We start from the raw sequence: 24,991 nt of genomic DNA on the forward strand, positions 1-24,991 counted from the left end.
CTTCATTATTCTCGATGCCTAGTCTAGGAGGTCTCTTGAAAAAGAGACGGACGAAGGATTCGCAGACCCTCAGCAAGGAGCTTGAAGCCGGTTCGTCACCCACCACGGCCCAGACGCAGACGTCACCAATCGCTGGCGACCATCATCACCACCACCAGCCCGCCGCCACCAACAACGCCGGGGCTTCGACCACCGTCAGCTCTTCGCAATCCCATCCCTCGGCCACTAATCACCACCATCACTCTTCAGGGTCAAATAAAGCCGCTGAAGGTCAACCAGCCTCCATGCAATCCGCTGCGTCGCACGCCTCGCCCTCCCGCCCCGCTTCCGGCCTCCCTCAGCCGTCGCACCAGTCCAATGCCGCGAGTATCCAGAACATAATCCATTCGTCCCAGCAGGATGCCTCGCACGCCGGCTCCGGAAGCAATGCTAATTCCCAGCAGACCTCGCGGTCCGACTCTCGCACCACCAAGGGCAAATATTCCCTGGAGGACTTTGCCCTCCAGCGCACCCTCGGTACCGGCAGCTTCGGTCGCGTTCACCTGGTGCAGTCGAAGCACAACCACCGCTTCTATGCGATCAAGGTCCTGAAGAAGGCCCAGGTCGTCAAGATGAAGCAGATTGAGCACACCAACGATGAACGACGCATGCTCAACCGAGTCCGACACCCGTTCCTGGTCACTTTGTGGGGTACATGGCAGGATGCGCGGAACCTGTACATGGTGATGGATTTCGTCGAGGGAGGAGAGCTGTTCAGTCTCCTCCGCAAATCTCAGGTGAGCCATTCCGACGCTTCGGATTCTGGATCGCACGCCGGAGAATGCTGATCTTCGACCTTTCTCTCACATCATAGCGATTTCCCAACCCGGTTGCCAAGTTTTACGCCGCTGAGGTTACCCTCGCCCTAGAGTATCTGCATTCTCAGCAGATTATCTACCGAGATTTGAAACCGGAAAACCTGCTCTTGGACCGACACGGTCACTTGAAGATCACTGACTTTGGCTTCGCCAAGGAGGTTCCGGATATTACATGGACGCTCTGCGGAACGCCCGACTATCTGGCCCCCGAGGTCGTGTCCTCCAAGGGCTACAACAAATCAGTGGATTGGTAGGCTTCGCTATTCTGTCACACAATCAGGCAAACTGCTAACCTGGTCAAAAGGTGGTCGCTCGGAATCCTGATCTTTGAAATGCTGTGTGGGTTCACGCCATTTTGGGACAGTGGTTCGCCGGTCAAGATATATGAAAACATTCTCCGGGGCAGAGTAAAATATCCGCCCTATCTTCACCCGGATGCGGTCGACCTTCTTTCGCAACTGATTACGGCGGATCTCACCAAGCGTCTGGGCAACTTGCACGGCGGCTCGGAGGATGTCAAGAACCACCCGTGGTTCGCCGAAGTCACCTGGGACCGTCTGGCAAGGAAGGACATCGATGCCCCCTACGTACCCCCCATCCGGGGTGGTCAGGGCGACGCCAGTCAGTACGATCGCTATCCGGAGGAGACGGAATCATATGGACAGGAAGGTGAAGATCTGTAAGTTGTTCCCCTGCGTGCCGGTTCCATTATCCTCGCGGTGGCTCCAAGTACTAATCCATTACTCCATAGTCATGGTCATTTGTTCCCCGACTTTTGATCGCTTATGAAATGAGGTATGATGAAATGACTATTTCACCATAAATGGGCCTGCTCTGGTGGGGTGCAACGCAGTATCTCTTAACAAAGGTTTGCACCCATAAAAATGACATCGCCCTGCAGTTTCTGCTTGTGGTACGAATTAGCAGCTGTGGGGTTTCTCTATATTTTGTTCATCTCTGTACTTGTCTTGTGATGTCGGGTTGTTTTTCTTTCCAATGATCGCTGGCCGACTTGATTCTTTTCTATCTTTACTGGGAGAGGTCATCGGAATACTGTTTATTATATATGTGGCATGGTTTCTCTGTGTTTCCTCTCGCCCTCTGTTTTCTTTTTTGGTCCTGGGGCTCCTTTTTTGATATATTCCTCTAATCTTTTTTTTGGACTCGATTGATGAAGATAGACCACCTATCCCGTTGTCTTGTTTCCAAGTGGGTTTAGAGCGAGGGCTGAAAACTTTTTTGGTCTGGCCGTTGAGAGGCGGGCAGGCCGCATCGACGTAAATTATCTTTTGTTCCTCGATCCTGTGGTGCCTTCTTGCTTACGGGATTCGTTTTGCTTATAGTGATTGCAAATACTGGTGCTATTTGGTTCTTGATCTTTGGTTGTCTTGCTCTGTTTGGACATTTGTATAATGTACATATATATATTATTTTTCCGGTTTTTATTGCAATAAAAGTAGGCCTTGGATATACAAACGGCATGACTTTCAGCAATATATTGGCACCGAACGTACTGATTATGGCACGTCTAGGCTACCGTAGATGCAACAGCACCTACCATCCTCCAGCTCTGGCATGATTAGACCAATGATATACAAAAATAAAATAAGAACCTGCCTGTATCATACATGTACCATCACACAACAAGGATAAAGCTCCGGACGAGTCGTTCGAGGGGGATGCGAGTGTAAGAAGAGTGTAAGAGAAAAACAGCAGAAGTCGACAAGCAATGTGCACCGCGCACACGAAGTCGCAAGAGGAAAGGGACCGTCATATTAAGACCGACAAGGGGAAAAAAAAAAAAAAACCAAATCTGCATTAAGACCGCAAATCTATATCATAGCATCCGCCAGGTTGTTGTTGTGTCATCCTCCGCCCTCTACGTTTACAGACTGTCGCTCGACCCGGTGGCCAGGGCGTTCATGTTAATGGTTTCTTGGGCCCCGCCGGTTTTCTTGCTCTCGATGGCAACACGAGCGACGTACGAACGGCTGGCGACGTTCCACATGGAGATGTACTTCTCCATGCAGTTGGAGAGGCAGGTGCCTTCGGAAGAGGACAGGGTCGAGCCGGGGCGGGGAATGCAGCTATCGAAGCAGTGTTCGTTGACTTTCTGTAGGGAGCTGTTAGCGGTCTGCGGATTCAGATCTTTGAGGTGAACGATGTCGAGCATACAGCGATCAAGGTCCGGGCGTTGTTCATGGCGGCCTCCTGCTGCAGTTGTTTCATGATGGCGGTCTTGACTTCCTGGGGGTTGGAAGCCGCATTGTTGGAGCCGGAGCCGAAGAGAGCCATTTTTGCTGGAATTGGGGTGAGGTCTCGGAGAGAAAAGGGACGAGGGTGGTGGATTGATGGTGTAGCGAGAATTCACGGGGGAGAATGACGTCTAGTGCGCAGAGGATGGATTAATAGTTCGTGACAGTCGACGCGAGAGTTCCGGCAGGATCTTCGAAGGTGTGGCTGAGGGAGCTTGACCTGCGCCACACGGAGCAGACGGGAGACTAACCGGAAGGAGTGTTTACTTACTTGTCTTCCATGTCTCTCTCCGTCCGTCGGGGATGCTTCGATCTGTCCACTACTACCAATTGTTCCGGTAGGCTTTCCCGCCACAATCCTCGGTTTCCTTCGTTTTCCTCTTGTTCCGTGATCCGTCACTTTTCCATTCCTTTCTTATCCTACTTCTTCTGACGACGACACTATTTTTGTTTTTTTGTTTTTTCTTTTCTTTTCTCGAATCACGTTCCGCTCCAACTTCTCCTCTGAACTGTTGATGTCCTGGTGATATTAACCGCGAGAACCCAACACTTGAGCTAGCTGCAGTCGGTCTTTCACTACCTACCTAAACCCTACCGAGTTTCACGATCGTTTTATCTCCCCAACCTATTTAACTTCGTCTCGAACCACCGAACACCATTTTGCAATGCTCCTCCCGCGGCTTTCGACGCTGCTAGGCCTTGTCGGTCTGGCAAGCCTGCCAGCTGCCAACGCTTACGATGGTGACGACAACGTCAAGAGCATCCCAGTACGTACAGACCGCCAACCTCGACCAAACGTCTCCAGCTAACCGATCAATCCCTTCAGCTTCGAACTCACAGTCTCGCTCCAGTGGGTCCCCACCCCTCCATCTGTCATACTTGGCCCTCGGCGGCTCGAGCGGGCCGATTCCCTCGCTTCGCGCAGCTCCGTTGACATTGTTACAGCCATACCTGGATTCGGACTTCCAAAGCCGCTGGTTCGATTTTGGCGGTGATACTATAGTTCGCGCCGACAAGTACGTGCCCCTCGTTTATCTACCATCATACTTCCTAGGTGGAGCGGTGTGTGGGCTAACCAACCACTAGATATGTCCGTCTTACAGCGGACCGTCCGTCCCAGCAGGGGTGGATCTTCTCGCGTGTTCCTCTCACTGCTACCAACTGGGAGGTTAGTTACGACTCGACACGAGACCTCGGAGTCCTACAATACGAGCACTCAATCCTAACTCATCCGTTTAGATCGAGGTCGAATTCAAGATCCATGGCAACGGCAACCTACACGGCGATGGTTTCGCCATGTGGTTGACCAAGCAGCGCGCGACGCAGGGCCCCGTCTTCGGATCGACTGACAACTTCGAGGGTCTCGGCATCTTCTTCGACACATACAAGAACAACCGCCCCGGCACCTCGTTCCCTTACGTCATGGCCATGATGGGCGACGGACAGACCACCTACGACCAAGCGCATGACGGCAAGGCCAACGAACTGGCCGGTTGCTCTGTAAGCATCACCAGTACTGCGGGTTACATACAAGAGCAAATACTAACAGGATCACTATAGGCTCGTGGCCTCCGAGGCGCTTCCATCCCGACCAAGGCCCGCCTGACCTACTTCCAAGACAAGACCTTGACGCTGGACCTGCAATACAAGTCCGAGGACACCTGGAACAACTGCTTCAAGCTCGACGCGTCGGACACCAACATCGCCATCCCCTCCGTTGCCTACCTCGGCTTCTCCGCCGAGACCGGCGAGCTGAGCGACAACCACGACATCATCTCCGTCAAGTCCAACAACCTGTACGGCGTCGGCGGCAGCCGAAGCAGCTCCTCCGACAGCAAGCGCGCCAGCAGCCCCAAGAACGACCGCGCCCGCGTTAAGCGCTCCGGAAAGAAGAAGGGCAGCTGGGGCTGGTTCATCTTCAAGACTCTTCTCTTCTTCGCTGCCGTCGGTGGTGCTTACGTTGGGTACACCATTTACCGGACTAAGCAGAGATACTCGCGGTTTTAGTTGACAGGGGTGGTATGTGGAGGCAGTATTATGGGTCTATACAAATTGAATGAAAATTGCCAAAAAAAAAATGCGACGAGATCAACCAGGTTCGTCTATATTTGCGCTCTTTGCATAGCCATGTCATGTTTGTATCTTTGGTTTTTCTTTGCTGTTGAGACGAAATTAAAATGTTAAATGATGGTTGTTCCGTATATACTAGTAGACTGGGTTTGTGGATGTCCAGTTCTGGGACAACACTAGTACGATGTGCGCATACAAGCGCCTCGCGACAATAAAATACTGTAATTCCAACGAAGCCAGCCAAATAAATATAGCAACCATATTTTTGGATATTTATATCCGTAACCCACTATATACAAATAAGCTACAGTCTCGTGAGCAAGGAAGAAAGAAATACATCTCAAGTGAAGTTGTTGACAGACAAGATACCGGGTTGACATTTAGATATGCTGTGCAGTTAATAATCATTGTCCTGCTCATGTAACAAAGAATAATAAAGACATATATCGAACAGGGGATGTGGTTTAGTGGTATAACGTTCCCTTAGCATGGGAAAGGTCCGGGGTTCGATTCCCCGCCTCTCCATTCACTGTTCCATTCTTTTTTTTGGTTTTTTTTTTCTTGCTCATTCTCATCTCTGATGAGTATTTTGTCTTTACTCTTTTCAAGGGCCTTCCTTGGCTTTGTATGGGGCTGGAGTTTCTGATAATGGAAGTCTATTTTGTGCATGTTGAAGCGCAATGACAACCTTTTTTCATAGTCTGCAGCATCAACAAAGGATGTAATATCAACATTGTCTAAAACGGCAGCTCACATAAACCATTCTCGTCGATATTGTACATAACAAAGGAAAAGAAAACAGGGGTATCATATCAAATGCTGTAAATGAGAACGCCTCCTCTAGAATGCAGTCCTTGCAATGCCATTCCGTAGACCATCGATATCAACACCAGACGGCCAAAACCACACCATATCATGAATGCTTCTCCTTCAGCCCGTTCCACATGGTATCCACAATCTGGAAAACTTCCGTAACGCTGCGCATGACGACCTCGTCCACACCCAGTACTCCATAGCGATGCTGGATTTTGTCGGGATGCCACCGAACTCGCTCTGCCTTCAGCGTCGATAGTAAATCAGCGGCGCCGGACTGATCCTTTGTATCGCCGGATGACACCAGCGCATGCCGCATAAACTCCTCAACTGCCTCTCTCGACACATCTCTTCGTTTCCCGGTCTCGACAGGCCAGTATAGGAGATTGCGCAATCGATTCCGTTCATCACTGCTCTTGCCCTCGGCTGGGCCTGCCGCAGCGGCAGCAGCGGCCCGATCAACCTCATCCCATGACCTTGCATATTCCTCCCAAACCGCCTTCCACGCTTTCAGACGCCTCCGCGCCTGCCCCCTCCTTAGACTCTCTTCCATATCCCTCTCAAACCGACTCCGCTCCTTCGCCTCCCTCGCACCCCTCTCCTCGCGTCTCTTCTGCCTCATCCGCTCAGCCCTCAACCGCTCTTGCTCCTCGATCATCCCCTCTCTCGTCCGCTCCCACATGCGAGTCCGCACATACGCAGCGTATTCCTCCTCACCCATCTGTTCCAGCTCACCCTCAGGCCCGTTCGGGACGGACGGCACGGCAAAATTGTGAATCGGTTGCCCATACACAGACTCCCAATACGACGCGCCTTCGTCATCTCCTAGCGCATCGAATAAACTTTCCCGGAAGGCTGCGTTAGGCGAGAGCCCCCTGGTGGGATTTGGGTTCGTCGTCGTCGAGGACGGGTTGGGGGAGGGTGTGCGATGAGCGTATTTGTGACGTTTTGTAGAGGAGGCATGGTCGGTTCGTTTACGGTCATGGTCATGGTCATGGTGACTGCGCTTATGTCGGTGATGGTGACGGTGTCGGTGTTCACGATCACGTTCGCGATCCCTATAGTCGCGCGGCTTCGAGTCCGATCGTGACGAGCGCGAGGATTTGAATCGGAACTTGCCGCTCTTGCTGGAGCGAGTATAATCGTCTGCTTGGGATTGGGCGTGAGTGTGAGTGTGATTACTGGAGAGGTTTTCTGTAGAAAGAGGTGGTATTGCCTCGGCGGCGGGGGGCTCTTGTTCGTTTGTTGTCGGCATGGTTATGTTTGAGCTTTGGGCTTTGGGCTTTGGACTCAACGTGCAGGTGTAGATGTAGATTTCAAGGTAGGCTGTGCATAGTAAAGATAAAGGTGTCGGTGATGTAGACAGTCTTTGTCTCTAGAGAGCATGAGGATCGTTTCTTTCGCAAAGAGAAAGTTCGGGGAAGGAGCGCCAGTGGATGAATGGTCTTAGTAATCACCAATCGGTCATTTTTCTTATCTTATCTGATTGATCTGATCGCTGGTTGGTTTTGGTTGTCTCTGAATGATGTCATTTTTGGTGGGTTTAAGTTCTCTGGGCTTATGCTTTCGTTCTGGTAGGACTTACTTGGTCTTGGGAGTCATAGGTGATCAAGGGTTGCTACCTGGCTAAAGGTAAGGCAGTCTTGAGGTGTCTTTCGTTAATTTGGTCTGGCAATCTGCTGCTGTTTATACGTCTGGTGATATGGTAATGAGGTTTTGGGATTGACTAATGTCAGTCTCTTTGGTAATACTAGGCTGCCAACAGGTTGAGATGATGTGTTGAATATTGTGTATTCAATGTGAAGTCGAACTGAGCTCTAGCAATAGCAAAATTATAATGGTCGTATATATTTTAACTATCAGAACCTGCTAGAATACATGATCTCCCAGTGGTAGATATCAATAAAGTACTAATCGAAACACCGTGTTTGACAGTGTCATGGGAGAAGTACCAAGGCCTCGCTCAAGAACTACAGTGAAGGACTTTCCGTTCTGACCCCAGTCTCTACCACATTCAAATTATAACCGCCCCCCCGGCCCCCCCCCCGCCCCCCTACTGTCGCTAATAGTGAGGCCAGGTCCACCTCCAGGTTCGTTGAAGTAATTACAAGACCAGAGACAAAGAGTTATTGGTAGTACAGAGTACATAAGCTGATACTCGAAATACAAGTTGCAGGGAACGGGTGATTTGAACAACATAAAGACATACATCTACTTATTATCGGAACTCGGCTGACTGAGTGAGTGTGCATGAAGCGTTGAGATTAGTTGGAGAGTATTAGTACATCAGACATAAAGCATTTTGGTGTCTGGAAAAAGGAAAGCATAATGTACTACTCGAACAGTGTTTCTTTGAAGGTGTGGCTGGCTGTCTTACTAGTTAGTTAGAAGCTATCACCGGATTAGTCATTCAAGCTGCCCTTGTCCAAAAGTGCCCAAAAGAAAGCCAACGGAATCCGAACTCCGCCGCAATCAACCACCACTTGCAACACAACCACAACAACAAAAAAAGCCCACCATGGCCCTCGTATCCTACTCCGATTCCGAAAACTCCGACTCAGAACCCGGGACCCCCGTCGTTCCCCAACCAAAGACCCAAAAACCCGCACCAGCCCAACAACAATTATCCTCTGCACCCTCCACCGGCGCAAAACCCCCATCCATCGTCGATCGCAGCAACCCGCGCAAAATCCGCGTTGCCCTGCCCGAAATCAAACCCGAGAAACCCACCGACGCGGACGCCGGCGACGATGGACCCGCGCGCAAGAGACCAAGGATAGGTGGTGGCGCCAGTGGAGGAGGATTGTTCTCGGGGTTTAATTCTTTCCTGCCCGCTCCGAAGAAGAATACTGCGACCGCGGCGGCGGAGAAAGAGAAGAATAAGAAGACAGCCGCGCCGGCGCGGAAAGTGTTCAGTTTGAAGACGGGAGCTGCGCCAGGGTTTGATCGCGAAGCTGATGCGGAAATGCGGAGGGATCAAGCACTGGGGTTAGGGACTGGTGATTTTGACGATGATGAGACGATACCCAAGGCTGGCAGCCTTGGGACGGAGGAAGCTGGGGAGTCGCAAAACACGGCAGGGGATAATGGGGAGGAGGGCGTAAAGGAGAAGCCGGTAGAGGTGAAATTGAAGGGCAATCCTATGATGTTCAAGCCTTTGTCGGTGGGACGAACGCAGCAGAAGAAAAAGAAAGCACCCCCCAAGACAACGACTACAACGGCCACGGCGACGAACACAAATACGGGATCCTTACCTGCTGCCGATGGCCCGAAAGAACAGGCCCCTCTTGCTCAACCTACTCCCCCCCCTGCTGCTGCCCCGAAACCGAAACCGAAAGTCAGTCTTTTCTCGCTATCATCAGCAGAGCTGGATGCTGCCGCCGCTCCCTCTGCTCAAACGACAAGCGCCACCTACGAACCACTAGTATACAGCGCCCCCTCAGAAGCTCCTGCCGCTGGACCTTCGGCCCCAGAACCACAGGAGTCACAAGCGACAGGGCCCGCCGAAACGTTGGATAACATTGCCGACGATCTCAATCTGTCGCGTGCCCAAAGAAGACAGCTGTTTGGTCGCAATGCCGAATCGTCCAAGTCCCGAGTCCTCCATTTCAACACAGACAAAGAGTACATCGCAAACCAAGAGGCGGCGCACAACACGGATCTTGCGGCCGTTCAGCACAATCCCGTGCGTCCGATTGCGCCTGGAAAGCACAGCTTGCAGCAGCTGGTCAATGCAGCGAGCAACCAGCGGGAGGCTCTGGAGGAGAGTTTTGCCTCTGGACGGAGGAACAAGCAGGAAGCTGGATCCAAATACGGATGGTGAGCTTGGTTATCTTCAATTCCTTCTAATATGGACCTTAGCTTTTTCTGTTCTTCATTTGATCGTTGATGTTTTTGGGTAAAAATAGTTTGATACCATAAATGTGTAATATCACCGGGGAGTTCAAGTGTCAGAAAACAATTTCATATAAATAAATGTTTAAATTTTAACTTTGCCAAAAAATCTAATCCTTGAAGAAAACAATATTCACATGCGCCATAAATAAACAGCCACCGTCATACTTTTCTTTATAACCAAAAACAAAGGAAAAAAAAAAAAAAAAAAAACAAACATGAAATCTTAAGAGGAAACATCAACAACCTCTGCGAACCATTGCTTCAACGCCGTAGCCAAAACAGCCGGTAACTCCTTAACATCGCGTACGACCAGATAATAAGGGAAGGGGAATTCTTCCAGATACCGTTTCATTTTCAACTTCATCTCTCCAGTCCCGCTCTCAGTGTCCGGTTCGAAGCTAGCCTGGCTGAGATCCAGGATCGAACTGCCCTTGACGGCATCGACGATGATGAACACAATCATGATCCGCTCCTCCTGGGCCTGGCGCACAAGGCGCTGAATAGTGTCGTGGTCCTCACAGATACCATCGGAGATGATGAGCTCCAGCTGCCAGAGGTCGGCGTTGCTTCCTCCCGGAGACTGCTTCCAGCGAGCTTCTCGGAACAAGGCGATCGAGTCGGCGATCAGTTTGCGCACGTTGGTGCCGGTCTGCTGGTAGCTGAAGTGCTGGAAGACCTGCATGCCGGCTTCCGACGAGAACGGTTTGCCGAAGTCGTGCGCAACACGGACGTGGTCTTCGCTGCCGAATCCGAGGACACAGAGATCGCCGGCTTCGAGCATGCTAAGACTCTTGGATACGAGCGCTAGGGTTTCGAACGCAAGTTGGCCACTTCCGCTCTCCAGCATGGACTTGCTATCGTCGACAGCAAGCATGATTTGATAGTTGCGCTTGGAGGGGATGGATCGTCGCATCCAGATCTTGTCGCGCTTGTATTGCGACGCGATGTACGGAATGATACGCTTGATGTTCAGCCGTTTACCCGTGCGGAAATCGCCGCGCAGCTTCGTTGCCATGGTCGGTGCGAGGATGAGGCGGAGTTGTTCGGTCAGAGAGAGGGAGAGGTCGTTAGTGACGGATTCGTAGTGCGACCAGAGTCGCTGGGCCTCATCCCTGGGGGTGAGAGGGGGCAGAGTGGACGAAAGGTGGATGGCTGCGAGATGTGCGTCCACTTCATCTAGCTCCTCGTTGATTTCTTGTTGACCGAGAGCGTCAGTGGTGCGCTCCTGGGTCTGCGAGTTGCCAGGGATCATCGCGCCTGCGGATTGTCCTTCAGCAGCCGTGGGACCCTGATCCAGCTGCATTTCATCTTCCAGCTCATTGCCCGGAAGGTCTTGGGGTTCGTCCGAGTCCGGCAGAGGCTCGTTCTCTCCAGGCTTGATGTCTGACTCGACGCCCTTATTCTGATCGAGGGCCTTTGCTTGCTCCTCATTTGCTTGGCCAAGGGCTTGAGTATCGGCGACATCGTCTTGGTCTGCGAGATGCTCGAAATCCGCATCTGCCATGTCTGTATCCTGAGGCAGAGGATCTTGGGACTCTTCGTCTTCCTGGTTGGAGGCGTTCTTGATTTCTTTCTGCCTGCGATGCCATTCCTCTAACATATCACCCAGCTTCTTGAATGCCTGCAGCTGAGGGTCCTCGGGGTTGGGATCGTCCGCGCCTCCTGCATCTCTGTGCCGCTCACTGTCGTCTCCATCCTTAGAAGCACCGGTTTGTTGTTGCTGCTCAGCAGATTGGTCCTTAGAGCCGTTCTCTTGCTGTGCGTTACCGGATGCGCCCTTTTCTTGATTCTGGTCCTGGTCAGCACCCAGTCCACCATTGACAGCATCGCTAGGTGCCACGTCTTCTCCATTCATCTCGTTCTCGTCACACTGGAGGAGAAGGTCGTCTTGGGGCGTTTCCTCGGGTTCCTCTCCAGGCTTCTCGGTTTCTTCTTCACCATCAGCTTCGGCTTCGCCCATGTTGTCATCCTCATTGGCTTCTTCCTCGGCTTGATCAATGTCTTGCTCTTCTTCACCCGGCTCCATGCCATCGTTCTCTTGGTTGTCGTCTAGACCATCTGCGTTCTGCTCCTCCTCTGCAGGAGCAGCTCCTAAGTCCGACAGGTCATCGTCGAGACCGTCGTCACTTTCTTGGCCTTCGTCGCCCTTCTCCTCGCCATCAAGTTGCATCTCATCCGGAAGGTCAAGAGCTTCCTCTTCCTTGGCATGTGGATCTGTGACATCCATATCTTCACGTCCAACAGCTTCGCCTTCTTCCTCGGGAGATTCTTCATCCTCTTCCGGCTCTTCTTCCTCATCCTCGCCCTCCTTTTTCTCAGCCTCCTCTCCATTCTCGTCCTTCTTCTTCTCCTCGTGCGCTGCAGACTGCTCGTCGGACTCATTCTGACCCTTGCCTTGTTCGTTCTCAGTCTCCTTTTGCTGCTCGTCGTGGGCGCCATCCCACATCTTTTCATCCACTGCCGAGGCATCGAGATCATCCACGCTTCCTACTTCCTCATCGATATCACCATCTTCCTCTTCGTCGCCACTCTCGTCATTGTCTTGTTCGTCGTCTTCCTTGCGCTCACCCTCCTCGCCTTGCATGTCTTCCTGGTCCATGTCCACTGCGTCCGCAGACTTGTCCATGTCCTCTTTAGGGTTTTCGTTTTGTTCCTGGGCAAGCTCCGAGAGGTCTTCATCAGCTCCGACATCTTTGCTGATATCATCAGCGCCCTCGCCGTCACCGAGACCCGTTCCACTCTCCAATTGCCCAGACTTGCTCTCTTCTGTGGATGCCTCGGCGGGCATGCAGAATCCCTCGGAAGCGATCTGGTTGAAGGACTTGGCGAGCACATATGACATCTTGCACGTCTCGCGGTGGACGGTGATGAATCGATCCAGAAGATCCTTGCAGATGTGGCAGTACTTGTTCATGATGGGAAGCAGACTGGCGAGTAGTGCGCTCGCGAAGGCAAGTCCGGAATCTGCGCGCTCTTGAACATGCTGAAGCGTTTCCAGGACAGAATCGAGTGACGAAGTGATACCGGCCACGTGGATAGCCTTGACTGCCTTATTGAAGAACTCGTCACTTCGTGCCAGGAGACCTGGGGATGCAACGAGAGTCGGTGCCTCTCTGAGTTTTTGAATACTGACAAGAATTTTGTCAACCGCTGCGAGGAGACTTCGATCAAAGTCCTCAATCGCCAATCCATCATCAGTACGCAACCCTTCAATCGCCTGGATGTTGACGTTAGTCCAAGGGGTTATCTGGGACAAGGCAAAGGAAAGATCAGGACGGGCTTCAGTCCATTGGATGATTTGTTGGTTCAGCTCAGTGAAAGAGGACGAGGTCTCCTCCAGAACTCCCTTATGGTCCTGTGAGGATACACCCTTTGGCAGCTCCGGAAGGCTGGTGAGCGACTTTCGCAAGCGGTCAAACGTTTCTTTCCAAGAGCGCAAACCATTAGAGACGACCAGACAGTCGATGCCGGAGAACTTGGCATGCAGTTCCACAATTGTAGCGGCCAGCCCAAGTATAGGAGCCAACCAGGAGACGGCCCGTGACACGTCTTGCGTCTGCTCTAAGAACCCGGCAATTGGCTTGTAGATCGACTTGGACCCTGAGGTCCACATGTTTGCGGTCTTGACAAGCGTTGAATTGAGTGCTTCCAAGTCGAATAGCGCGGGTGAGATAACAGTTCTCTGCTTGCGAATCAAGAACAGCAAGTGTTCAATAGATCCCGAGCTTCTTGAGATTTCCACGTTGCTGAGATCTTCAGAGTAGTTGCGCGATGCTTGACGCACACGAGGAAGGAGGTCTAAGAATCTGTGGAAGTACAGGTCGGCACTCTTCGTGGTATCGTTCTGCATGGCCTCGCCTCCCAAGGTTGGGCTGGTAGCAAGGACATGTGAAACGGATGCTTGCGTTTCCATCAAGTTCATGCTAGCACTGCGCTTGACGCCCATTTCCATGATGCGACGCAATGTGTCCGCATAGAAGCGACGCTTTTGGACCTTCAGATGCTGCACCCCATCCTTGTTCTCCTCGGTCAGAACCTTGGGTGTTTGTGTCCTGAATTCCTTTATGCTCTCAATGAAGAATTTGACAAAGCCTTCAAGTTCCCCGGCCACATCAAACTCGGCAGGAATGGACACATACATGTGTGTCATGTTGCCCACTGTACCACTTGGATCTCTGAATCTGGGCGGCCGATTAGCCCAGGCTTTATCAATTGTTTGACACATTTCAAGAGCGCCCGGGAAGCTTGCTGAGGATAGGTCTGGTCGGTGAAGGGTGGGTTTGAGCTCTTCGTTATCATCCGGCATGTCCTGCTCCAGAAATTGTTGAGCAGGTTGAACTAGTATCTCCCGATATTTGCGGACCAATTTGAACAACTTGGTGTGCGATCGTCGGGCACTTTCCCGGAGAGCAACAATGTTCGTGTCCTTCCAACTAGCGAGCTGAATCTGCTCCTTGATTTCCTTCTCGAGCGCCACTCTTCTTTCATTCAGTATCTTGTGCACCACGGGCTCGTACTGCGTGTAACGTTGAATGAAGTTGTTCAAGGCGGAGGTGAGTTGCTTCAGGGAAGGAAGGTCCTCAACATAAAGCAGTAACAACGTGCGGAAGTCCTTAATGAGTTGCAAGCGTCCACTGTACTGGCCCAGAGTGGTTGAGAGGAAGAATTGTTCCAATGTTGAGATAACCTCGAGAACGTGGTTGTTCAACTCTCCCGAGCTAGCCTCCGCGATCTGAATAGGGGCACCAATGATTGCCTCATAGGCAACAAACCACCACGAGCCCACATCTTGTCCACACTTCTCTCTTTCGATCTCCAAAAGTCTAGCCCAGGTGGACAACTCAAGTCGTCGCCAATTGATGGTCAAGGCAGTGATCTCGTCGTAAACAGCTGCCGCTGAGAATTCTCTGCTTGCAACAAGCTGCCACTCGTGAACCAGCCCATGCAGCTTCTCAACCTTGGTGATGAACTTCGCAACAGGCTCGGTGTGCTTGAACTGGAGGATCTCCTTGCAACATAGGATAACATCCTCGAGAACAGCATGGTCAGGCCAGGACTTCTGAATCTGGAGGAATCGAGATTGTGTGGACAAGGCCAAAGAGACAAGTTTCCGGGCTTCTCCGATGTTTGCATCAGTATAGAAGTTGTAGTTGTTCACAGAGTCTGCCTCTATGTTGAGGGCGTCCTCCAAAAGCAGGAGTATACCGGAGATATGCTCCTTAGGATGAACGTAAGAACTAGAACCCTCTTTCTCAGACCAGATTGAACCGAGCAGTGTAGCAGATTCTTTGACGTAGGCTGTGAGAACACTCGCAGGGTTTTCGACCCGGAATAATTTTGCGTGCAGGGAGGCGAGCCGGAGGGAAATAGCCTTGGGATCAATGCGGGTAGGCTTGGCACCTTCTTCAGCTGTATCGCCGTCATATGTAGGGAAAAGCTCATTGAGTTCCTTCTCGTTAACTTCCTCGCCATCTTCCCAGGATCCCCTGTAGTGGTATAGATTGGAGTTCTGCGCCTCTTCTTCCTGATCCTCCCGCAGCTTTGCCTTCCACAACAAATGGAAGTGATCGAATAGCTTGCGAAGAGCGTTGCGTCCCACCTGAGTAGAAAGCACTGTTGCGTCCGCATTCCCGGCCACTCTCAAGGATGATAATTTGTGGAACCACAGCTCGATAGCACGCTTTGGATTGGCATCAGTGATTTGACTCTCGAAGGCCGAAATCGGATGAACATGGCCTCCAAGGAACGGCGTGCTCTCGCTGATGGTCTGAACGGCCTGCATATCATTTGGTGACTGGAATCGGCTGGAAGCAAGGGAAAGACCGAGATCCAGGATTTCAAGGAAGCGAACAACAGGGACTGTCAAGTCGTCATAAGATCGGTAGTTTGTGCTCAGACGTTGGCTCAGTTGGCGGATATTATCTCGCAATAGTCCCACCAAGCCTTCAGATGCCTTCTCAACCGGGGCGTTTACGATGTTTTCGGGATGTCTATCGAGAACAGACCTCACTAAGCTTGAGAATTCCGCATGGAGTAGACTCATCTCTGAGACAGGCGGCCGAGTAATAGAAGAGGGGGGAGGTGCTGAGCCCAAATCGCGCAATTGTCCCTGCAGGATATCGTGGCGGATGTTCGTGGCTTGACCGGAGAAGCCAAGTTCGAACGAGGAGATCGCCTGTGCCTTGGTAGTGAGCTCGGAAGTGCGCTGTGCATGGCGACTCCTTTGAACAACTAAGCTCAAAGAGGGATCAAATGGCTTGTCCGGAACGAAAAGTCGCAGAAGTATGGTAGCTAATTGGACCACAGCAGCCCCCGCGTTTTGAGCATCCTCTGTAGTTACGGAATCGGTCGCCAGAGACACTAGAAGAGCTGGAAGTGCTCGTTCCGCAAAAGCCTTGAAATAATGGTCACCAGGTAGTCTTTTATCCAAGTGAATATTGACCGATAGTGGGCTAGTAGAAGTGCCTTGTTCAGCGACCGCCTTCAACGTAGAAACCAATTGGTCAAATGACTGCGGCTCAAAGAAATCCTTGTGCACAAGGACAAGCTCTCGAGTGAGTTCGCATAAGACTCGCCTGAGGGCTCTAAATTGATCCATGGAAACCTCATGGGAAGATAGGGCCAAACTCTTGGAAAGAGTCTGCTTCTCCACTTCGAGGGCGTCCATCTGACCTAAGATCGTGAGATCGACAAAAGTCAATTTCTTGAGTAGGTCCAAAGAAAAGGTGCCGTTGATAGCGGTGCCGAATGCCGACGAACGCCCCGATCCTGAGAATAGTGACAGCTTGTGAAGGGTACTGGGCACTTGAGTTTGAAACATTGAAGCATCCAGAGGACGGGCAGGACGACCAGCGAGTAAAGGAAGCACCGATTGAATGGCATGGCCACTGCTCTTGTTGCTTCGAGAGACAGAGGATATGTCATGGTACTGACTGAGAGCTTCAAACTGATCCAAGAAATACGGATTCTGAGCTGCCTCGCGGTTCTGTGTGGCATTTGCCAGCTCCGCTACCATTTGTTTGAGACCCTGTTATGAAGTAAGCATCTGGGGACTGAGGGAAGTATCAAAGTGAGAGCAAGGAGGCGAATTAAGGGATGGAAACAAAGGATTAAACCATACCTGCACAAGGAGTCCTTCGTCTGCGCCGTCAACGAGAATAGAATGCTGGGCGTTGATGAGTGAGTCGCGAACCCGACTTAGATTAGACAAATCAAGACGAGTTTTGATGGCAATATCGGTAAACTCGGAAGCCACCGCCTCCAGGTCTAGAATGGACTTTAATTGACTTTGTGTTGAGGGCGTTGCAGGTCTCCAGGACTCCCACAGTCTCTGCATGCTAAGTCCGGTTTTAAGTGCCCAGTTTTCTTGGAATCGGTCAAGCGCTTGGGACAGGGCAAACGCCAATGGTTTCAAAAGGGCCCAAGAGTCTGCTAGAGAGGCAGATAACTCTCTGCCAATTTGGAGATACACCTGGAACTCACCTTCATCCACCTCACTTGCTGTAGTTAGTCTGAAGATATCCATGGAAAAGTCGATGACTGCTCGAAGGATGGGGAGAAGCTGAGGTGCCTGAAGAACCTCTTGATCCAAACCCTGTATGAAGTCATACACTGCTTGTCCACAGTCCGACAGGAAAGAGCCAACTGGCTGAGTTGCATCTTTCATGAGAGCCGGGATGCGCCCGGAAGCCAGGGACCGCTCCAATCGACTCATTTGACTCGGTTTCAGTTGTTTTCCTGACTCATCTGCTTGTTGCAGGCCCTGTCTTAAGCGATACAGATCCAGCTTGGACTCTTGTAATTGCGCCAGAATTGCAAGGGGAGTGAACGACACATCATCACACAAGATTGAAGCTAGTGGCTCATTGACCAAAGGATGAAGAGGCTGCGATTGTCCCTGAATAGACAAGGAAGCACCGCCAAGTGCAACGGTGCTGTTGAAATAACCAAGAGGCTTCCAGCCCGAATTGTCATGCACAACGGACACGTACTGAGGCAGTATCGACGAGAGCAGTTCCTTCACAGAATCCGAACAGTACGGTAGGAAGAGATTGAGATTTCTCTGGAGATAGGCAAGATCTCCGATGGAAAGGTGATCTAGGCACACCTTATAGGCTACCCGCGTTAGGTCTTCAGTGATGACCGGAGAATCGAAGTTCCAGATAGAGCGAAGGCGATACAAGGAAGACTGGCATGTATAGGAAGGCGTGAATGTGCCCGCTATGTTGTCATCTTCCTGAGGTAAGAAGCAAACCTCAACACAACGATTCCTCATGGCGCGAGACAGTTCTCCATGACGAGGGTCAACTGTCAAAAATAGCCTGAAATTTGGATGCGGCTTAATAACACGAGCAGAACCGTCTTCAGTCCGTTGCTCATTGAGAATCAAAGCACCATTGGGTTCAGTGAGCGAGTTCAATCTGTCCAGAACAGAGGGGTTGCAAAGGTTGGCATTATCGAGAATAACCCAGTGTCCATGTTGCACAGCTTGCGTTAAGACGCCCTCTGTCCATTCAAATCCCACTTTCATCTTGTCCGACTGTTTTGATTTTTCCAGCAAATTTTGACCACGGAGAAGGAGATCTTCAAGGGATTTTTCGGAATAAAGTTGGCATAGTGTCGTAAGCGATGAACAAATGTTGTCCAATGAGATCTCCTTGTCCTGCAGAGCTTCATAGAGTTGAAGAAAGGCGGGAACTCCATCAAAACCACTCCCCGAGGAGTATGCAGAAATGATGTATTGTCGGAGCAATAGGGAGATATCTTGCATCAGAGACGACACCTCCCGCTTATGGTCAATTTGTTCAAAGCCACCAATCAAGTCCATCGTGTCGGTGTCAGCACTCAGGGCCAACTCAACAAGGCTGGCACCATTCAAGGCCGCGAGCTTTCGGATCAGAGTGGTTTTGCCACAGCCAGAAGGTCCAACCAAGATACTGGGCCATGATTGTTCGATACATAGCATAAGAGACTCAAGAATCGAAAGATCTCGCGGAAGTATCTTCATCTGGGGTTCCGGGGTCTGCTGGAGGAACGGATCCCTTCGCATTGTCCCAAAACCAACTTGCATGTAGTCTGGCGTGAGGTTGTGGTAGTAGTTTTTGGCCATTCTTGGTGTATCCTTGAAAACCTGCTCATAAATCTGAGCGACCAACTGCCGATCCTCTTGAGACCTGAATCGCTGGGAGATGATGACATCAAGGAAGTTGCTTGTCGGGATCTGCAAATACCCACGGTCTGCTAGCTGGAGCCACCTTTGGATATCTCGTAGATTAACTTCCCATGGGCCTCCAACCGCGCCTAGTCTTCGTTCTTGAACAATAGCCCTATTCAACCTCGACACGAAGTCCACCAACCCATCAGTTTGTGCGGAAGGGCTCCCAGGGAAAAGCTTTGCGCATATCCTCTTCAGGTCATCGTTGGTGAAGCTATCCGCATACACAACCGTGAATCGGTTGACGAAAGAGGCCGGAAGACCCTTTCTTCCACCACCTTGATGATGCGGGTTCTGCGCAGCAAAGAGGACAAAGTCGGGATGTCTTTTAAACGTTTGATCAAGCTCTGCAACGTAAACCATTTGACGGTGGTCCAAACAGGCATTCAGACCTTCAAGAACAGACTGCGAGGCAAGATTCATTTCATCCAGAAGAACCCAGTCACCACGCTGCATCGCCTGTAGGAACGGGGCATCGCGCCAAGTAAATTGACCAACATCACCACCCTCCACCGGCACATCTGATCCAAACAGGTCTGTAAGATCAGTTTGTTCAGACAAATTTATCCGAGTAAGAGGCTTTCCTAATGCCTTGGCAAGAGCTGTCACAAGTGTGGTTTTTCCTACACCTGGACTGCCCTCGAGAAGAATGGGTTTCGGAAGTTGCAAACCACGGGCAATTCTAACAGAGTTGGCAATTGTCGTAGGAGCATCCATTATGAATTCCGGGTCTGGTGTTGTCTGACCATTCATATCAAGGACGAATGGGCCGATGCGTAGGGAACCATTTTCTATATCAATGGTGGAGCGTTGGAGATAAATGCTCTCGGCATCCACATTGAAGAGTTCTCGTAGCTTGGCAAGACATAGTCGTCGGTTCCCTTCCAGATCGTGCAACGTTGACGCGAGCATTGCCGCTGGATTTGCGCCAATAGTGTCGATAAAGACCATTGCCGCACCCTGCACAATTGAAAATAGAGGGTCTGTAGTCTGACACTTGTTGACGAAATCGACCCAGCCAAGGAGGTCACGGATAGAAAGCGATTCGGTTGAAGAATTCTGCAAGGTCGATTTGAACCATTTCGCGAATTGCAACATGCCCTTGGGGATATCTTCGGACTTCATCTCAAGCTTCATTTGGAGGATGGGTAAGATGTCTTCGTCTTCAGAGAGCTGCGGAGCCCATATCTCAGTCAGTCGGTTTCTGAGGGCTGCAGAGAGCTCACGCTTTCCATAATCTCCTCCCGGGTTCATGGTAGAAAGGAACTGGAAACCGTCATCAGCGACTACCATTGAATCAACCGGACCTTTTTCCGCAAGAAGAATCGATCGATGGGGTTCCAAAACACTGTTCAATCTTTCCAACACCGAATCGTCAGCCAGTGAGATTTCGTCGAGGAGGAAAAACTGCCCCGTTCTCATGGCAGTAATCAAGCTTCCATCGGACCATTCAAACAAAGCATTTACACGCGCAATATTTTTCACGATTCGTTGCACTGTCTCGGGGTCGTGTGCTTGCAACTGGTCAGCGCCCAACGCGCTGAAAGCTTGTTTCAACTCCTCGACCGAGCTTGATTCAACATTTTCTCCAGGGATGATGGACCGAAGGTCACTCAGCAAAGCTTGTTCGATGGCTGCCCTGTTTCTAACAGGCCTCTGAGCTCCAATAAGATCACCTGTTTCCAGATTCACATGTGCGTTGACGATGAGTAATTGCTTCCTGTAAGCCTCTGCAACGGCTTGACATAGCTGAGTCTTTCCGCAACCCGTCTCTCCAACGAGCAGGACAGGCTCGTTGTTCTCCAGCGCAACAGAAACCAGAATGAATAATCTTCGCATGGCCTTCGTCCACACAATTCCAGGAGCAAGAGTTTTGAGAAGAGGCGCTCGCTGGTCTAGCGCCGAAGCACCATATATCACATCCTCGTCAATGCGGACTTTCATGACTTCTTCAATAACACTCTTCACGGCCGCCCGTTCTTGTGGATTGCGAACACGCTCTGCAAGCAGCATGAAACCGTTGATTGCTAACTGATCACGGTCGTCTGCTCGTCGGAGCGCCCATCGGAACAAGTCACGCAGGGTGGCAAAGCTATTCTTCTGCTCAAAAAGTCGATTTGCTTGGCGGAGTAGGGATAGCTTCCGGTATACGGATACGATTCGGGTACAGAATGAAGGCGCGATCTGAGAACGTTCCTTCAAGATGAACTCGAGCTCACTTTCCGGGATGTCGTCAAAGTGAAGCTCAAGGAAACGGTTGCGAAAAGCGCGGGATAGCACCTTTCGACCACCGTAAAGACCAGCTGGATTCTGCGTGGCAAAAAGCATGAAGTTCGGGTGCGGGTGAACCACCTCCTGGGTTTCAGGTATGAATAGTTCACGATTGTCGTCAAGAAGTCTGTTCAATGCTTCCAAGACATCCGATGGCGCCAAGTTGAGCTCGTCCAGAACGATCCAATATCCATTTCGCAAAGCTTCTACCATAATACCCTCCTGATAACGCAGGGTTCCGTCTTCGTCGGAAACGTACGACCCCAGATATTCTTGGAGATCTGTGTGTTCATGGTTGTTGATCCGAACAAATTTATTCCCAGAGACCTTCGCCAGATATTCAATCATACTTGTTTTTCCAGCGGAAGTTGGGCCCTGCAACAGAACTGGGAATCGGCGAGTTGAGCTTGCTCTAACTAGATTCTTCAAGTTCTTCTCAATGAAAGGTGTGATAATGTAATGATGCTGTTCCTCGGGAATGGTGTTCCCTTGCCGCATCCAGTAGTGTTTGAACTGCACATAAGAATGCCCATCACTTGGGGGTCTAGGGGTTTGTCCAAGAAGCGCCCTGACGTTCTTCGCATTGTTGAAAATGTGTCTCTCCAGTAGAGGCGCCAGAAGCCTTTCCGATTCCTGACTCAAGACAGTCAAGAAACTCATGGAGAATCCTTCGAAAACAGCTCGGCGTAACCCATATATGTGTGCATGGTCAGCCACGTAGATCAAGGCACGGACGAGCGTTCGTATGCTGAAATGTGGACGTTGCCCGGCTCCGTCTGTGAGCTTGTTCTCGTTGCTGAGCTTCTTAGTTTCCATGTAGAGGTGGGCAAGGTCTGATACGACTCTGGAGTCGCTTAATGCCAAGTCACCGAGATACTTCTGTATCAATGACAACAGATCATCAATGTCACTATCAGGAGAATGCACGTATACTTCAGTAAACCGAGAGCGAAGGCCAGGAGGTAAATCCTTCTTCCCTGCATCTGTTGCCGGGTTCATGGCACCAAATATACGGAACTCGGGATGCCCGAAAACGCGCTCCACATCACCGGCTTCTGAAAGCAGAACGGAAGGTGTACCATCGCTACCATGATGCAGAAGACTGGCGATGTTTTCCAGAGTATCTGGCGATGCCAAATTGACCTCATCGAGGAGTACCCATTCACCATTGCGTAGCGCTCGGACGATCTTACCCTGGACAAAAGCAAAGGTGAATTTGGCGTCGCCCTGGGAAACTTGGGCCTCGAAATCGTTCAACTGTGCCGCAAACCTTTCCCATCGCTGTCGCAACTGCTGGTATTTCGGCGAATCGAGTTTTCGTTTTTTGGCTGGCTGTCCTTCCTCGGACTCTTTCCCTTGCCTATTGTCTGCTTTGAAAACACCCTCCGCTAACCGAACGGCTTCATGCCAAAGATTTACCAAGCGTACCCAATTTCCCGTGGTAACGCTTTTAGAGACGGATGACAGGAACTTGTGATTCTTCTTTGCTGAGAATGTCAACTCGAATACCGAGGTAAATTCATCAAGCAGAGGGACAGCCATAGTACGAATGTTCACGGGTTTAAAACCACCTAGAAGATCAGAGCTTTCACTCTGTTGTGACAAGTTCACTACCGTGAGCTTTTGGCGTAATAAGGTGGCCAGTTGTTGGATCACTGTCGTCTTTCCGATACCAGTTTCTCCAACAAGAAGAACGGGTTCTGCCATTTGCATGGCAGCTGCAACTTGTTCCATAAGGCTGACAGCAGATCTTGTAGAAGCGAAGCGTGACGAGGCAGCAGACATCTTGGATAATGAACCCGTAGGCACCTTGACTTTCCGGCAAATTTCTCTTCCAAGCACAAGACTGTTTCCCTGGTCTGAATATGCTGGAACGCGCTCATGAAGGGTATATTGTGCTCGCTGAGGCGATATCTGAAGCGCTTCCGCAACGACCAGAGCCAGGGATTCTGCCATAGACTTCTCGGGGATGTAACTGAGGAAGATATCCACAAAGTCCATGAAAATTTCGTCGTCAGCACCTTCAGGGGTAGCTTCGTAGCCCGTCTTTACACCTAGACGCTGCAGTCGCTTATGCAGTCGGCTGCAAAGCTTTATTAAGTCACGAAGACCCGGGGTCCGGCCTTGGGAGCTTTTAATCGCAAGGCTCCCGTGGAAGGAAGAACAGAGGTTTTGATACACGCTCATGATGATCTGGATCCGGGATTCTAGAAGAGGGAACTTTTGTGTTATCACCTCGCGGATCTCATCAATTGAGAGGGAATCGATAGAAACTCGCTGCCATAACCTGCTGCCCAGGATGGTGGTATTTGGGGCGATCTCTTCGCCAGCGATGTTGTACGAAGACTTCATGGTGGCAATGATTTTGAATCCTTCAGCACACTTAATTCGCTCCTTTCTGCTGGCTATGGTCAATTCCCCTTTCTCTATTATAGGGAGAATAAGGCCAATGACTTCAGAGGGAGCGCGATCGAAGTCTTCAATCAGAATCCAGCGGCCTTCTCTTGCCGCCTTCGTCAACACACCCGGCTGCCACGCGAATGAACCTGTGGTCGGGGAGGTCGAATACATTCCAAGAAGACTCTTGGCATCTGTTTGTTCATTCAAATGAAGTGTGACCATGGATTCCGATTGGCCCATTGTCGCCGCAATGTCATTGACTAGTGAAGTCTTCCCGGAGTTTGGCAAGCCGATCAAGAGCAGAGGACTAGACGTGGTCAAAGATGAAGCGACCTTCCGCAGGTTTCCCACTGCGGTTGGTGTTTTCACCATTGAAGACGCCGGAGATACCGTGTCATTCAGTCGTGGTATTAAGACACCACAAACCTCGGCAGTTCGCGGAGTGAAATATTCTCGTAGGCTCTCAACCTGAGATAAGCTTTCCACAGTTGAACGACTAGATCTTGCAAGCTCAACTCGCTTCAGAAGAGTATCCCACCGGCGCTCTTCCCATAGACCAAGGCAGCGATAGTCGATAACGATGCCTTCCCAACTGCCCTCAAAAGCCTCCCCGGTGATATTTGCCCGAACCAACTTCTCCGTGGCAGCATCGGCTGCGCGCACGTACAGAGCAAAGCATCGCACTGCAAGGTATCGAACGGACGAGTCTCGGTGTCGGAAAAAGAGCTGGAGTCGGGACGGTGACACGGAATTCGAAAAGGTCTCTAAATCGTATGAAAGAAGTCGAAAGATCGCTAGAAGTAAGGTGCGAATTGTAGCATCATCCATCTGCATTAGTGTTTGCTCGTCGGACGCAGCCAACGTCGACAAAGGTCCAGCCCGGGACATGGCATATTGGCTAGCAAAGGGTCGAAGATACGGCGCGAAAGGTAGGATTCGCGCAAATGCGGAAATAACTTCGATTTGGTTGAGTTGAAAGTCGGACAAAATCCATCGTGCTGCCAAGTCCACAAAAATCGGTTCGAATATGCAAAAGAAATTTTCTGTACATCCTGACCTTGAAGCGCCAACCGCAAGCGCATTCAGGTACTGAGTCCCAGAAGCTGTGCGAATGAGTTCCGCAATCTCATTCGGAAGCTGTTCATGGATCTGGGACTCATTGAGAGCCCTCTCGTAGGCAGGTGTAGCGTCCATGCTGAATCCTGCCGTCAGAG

The 24,991-nt window shown here is 50.9% G+C and overlaps 6 protein-coding genes across 6 annotated transcripts; 3 read left to right on the plus strand and 3 right to left on the minus strand.

Moving 5' to 3' along the window:
• Positions 1 to 14: 14 nt before the first annotated feature.
• Positions 15 to 1,636, plus strand: pkaC (cAMP-dependent protein kinase catalytic subunit pkaC; the record flags this gene model as incomplete). The annotated part of the gene is made up of 4 exons (XM_053098267.1): positions 15 to 776; positions 854 to 1,107; positions 1,162 to 1,536; positions 1,609 to 1,636. 4 exons carry the CDS (start codon positions 15 to 17, stop codon positions 1,634 to 1,636), a joined length of 1,419 nt encoding a protein of 472 aa, XP_052957847.1.
• A 1,106-nt stretch (positions 1,637 to 2,742) lies between these two features.
• Positions 2,743 to 3,152, minus strand: tim13 (protein translocase subunit TIM13; the record flags this gene model as incomplete). Its single annotated transcript, XM_053098268.1, has 2 exons — positions 2,743 to 2,970; positions 3,033 to 3,152. The coding sequence occupies 2 exons, from the start codon at positions 3,150 to 3,152 to the stop codon at positions 2,743 to 2,745; spliced, it is 348 nt and encodes a 115-aa protein (XP_052957848.1).
• A 625-nt stretch (positions 3,153 to 3,777) lies between these two features.
• On the plus strand, positions 3,778 to 5,119 carry KD926_004934 (legume-like lectin family protein; the record flags this gene model as incomplete). Its single annotated transcript, XM_053098269.1, has 5 exons — positions 3,778 to 3,879; positions 3,953 to 4,128; positions 4,199 to 4,280; positions 4,352 to 4,612; positions 4,673 to 5,119. 5 exons carry the CDS (start codon positions 3,778 to 3,780, stop codon positions 5,117 to 5,119), a joined length of 1,068 nt encoding a protein of 355 aa, XP_052957849.1.
• A 976-nt stretch (positions 5,120 to 6,095) lies between these two features.
• Positions 6,096 to 7,250, minus strand: KD926_004935 (uncharacterized protein; the record flags this gene model as incomplete). The annotated part of the gene is made up of 1 exon (XM_053098271.1): positions 6,096 to 7,250. One exon carries the CDS (start codon positions 7,248 to 7,250, stop codon positions 6,096 to 6,098), a length of 1,155 nt encoding a protein of 384 aa, XP_052957850.1.
• Positions 7,251 to 8,513: 1,263 nt separating this feature from the next.
• KD926_004936 (PRCC domain-containing protein) lies at positions 8,514 to 9,818 on the plus strand (the record flags this gene model as incomplete). Its single annotated transcript, XM_053098272.1, has 1 exon — positions 8,514 to 9,818. The coding sequence occupies one exon, from the start codon at positions 8,514 to 8,516 to the stop codon at positions 9,816 to 9,818; it is 1,305 nt and encodes a 434-aa protein (XP_052957851.1).
• Positions 9,819 to 10,115: 297 nt separating this feature from the next.
• Positions 10,116 to 24,971, minus strand: KD926_004937 (AAA family ATPase midasin; the record flags this gene model as incomplete). The annotated part of the gene is made up of 2 exons (XM_053098273.1): positions 10,116 to 16,919; positions 17,013 to 24,971. The coding sequence occupies 2 exons, from the start codon at positions 24,969 to 24,971 to the stop codon at positions 10,116 to 10,118; spliced, it is 14,763 nt and encodes a 4,920-aa protein (XP_052957852.1).
• Between the last annotated feature and the right edge of the window lie 20 nt (positions 24,972 to 24,991).

Source organism: Aspergillus affinis, assembly GCF_023601865.1.
Source record: "Aspergillus affinis strain CMG 70 chromosome Unknown NODE_23_length_327850_cov_86_924445, whole genome shotgun sequence".
NCBI lineage: Eukaryota > Fungi > Ascomycota > Eurotiomycetes > Eurotiales > Aspergillaceae > Aspergillus > Aspergillus affinis.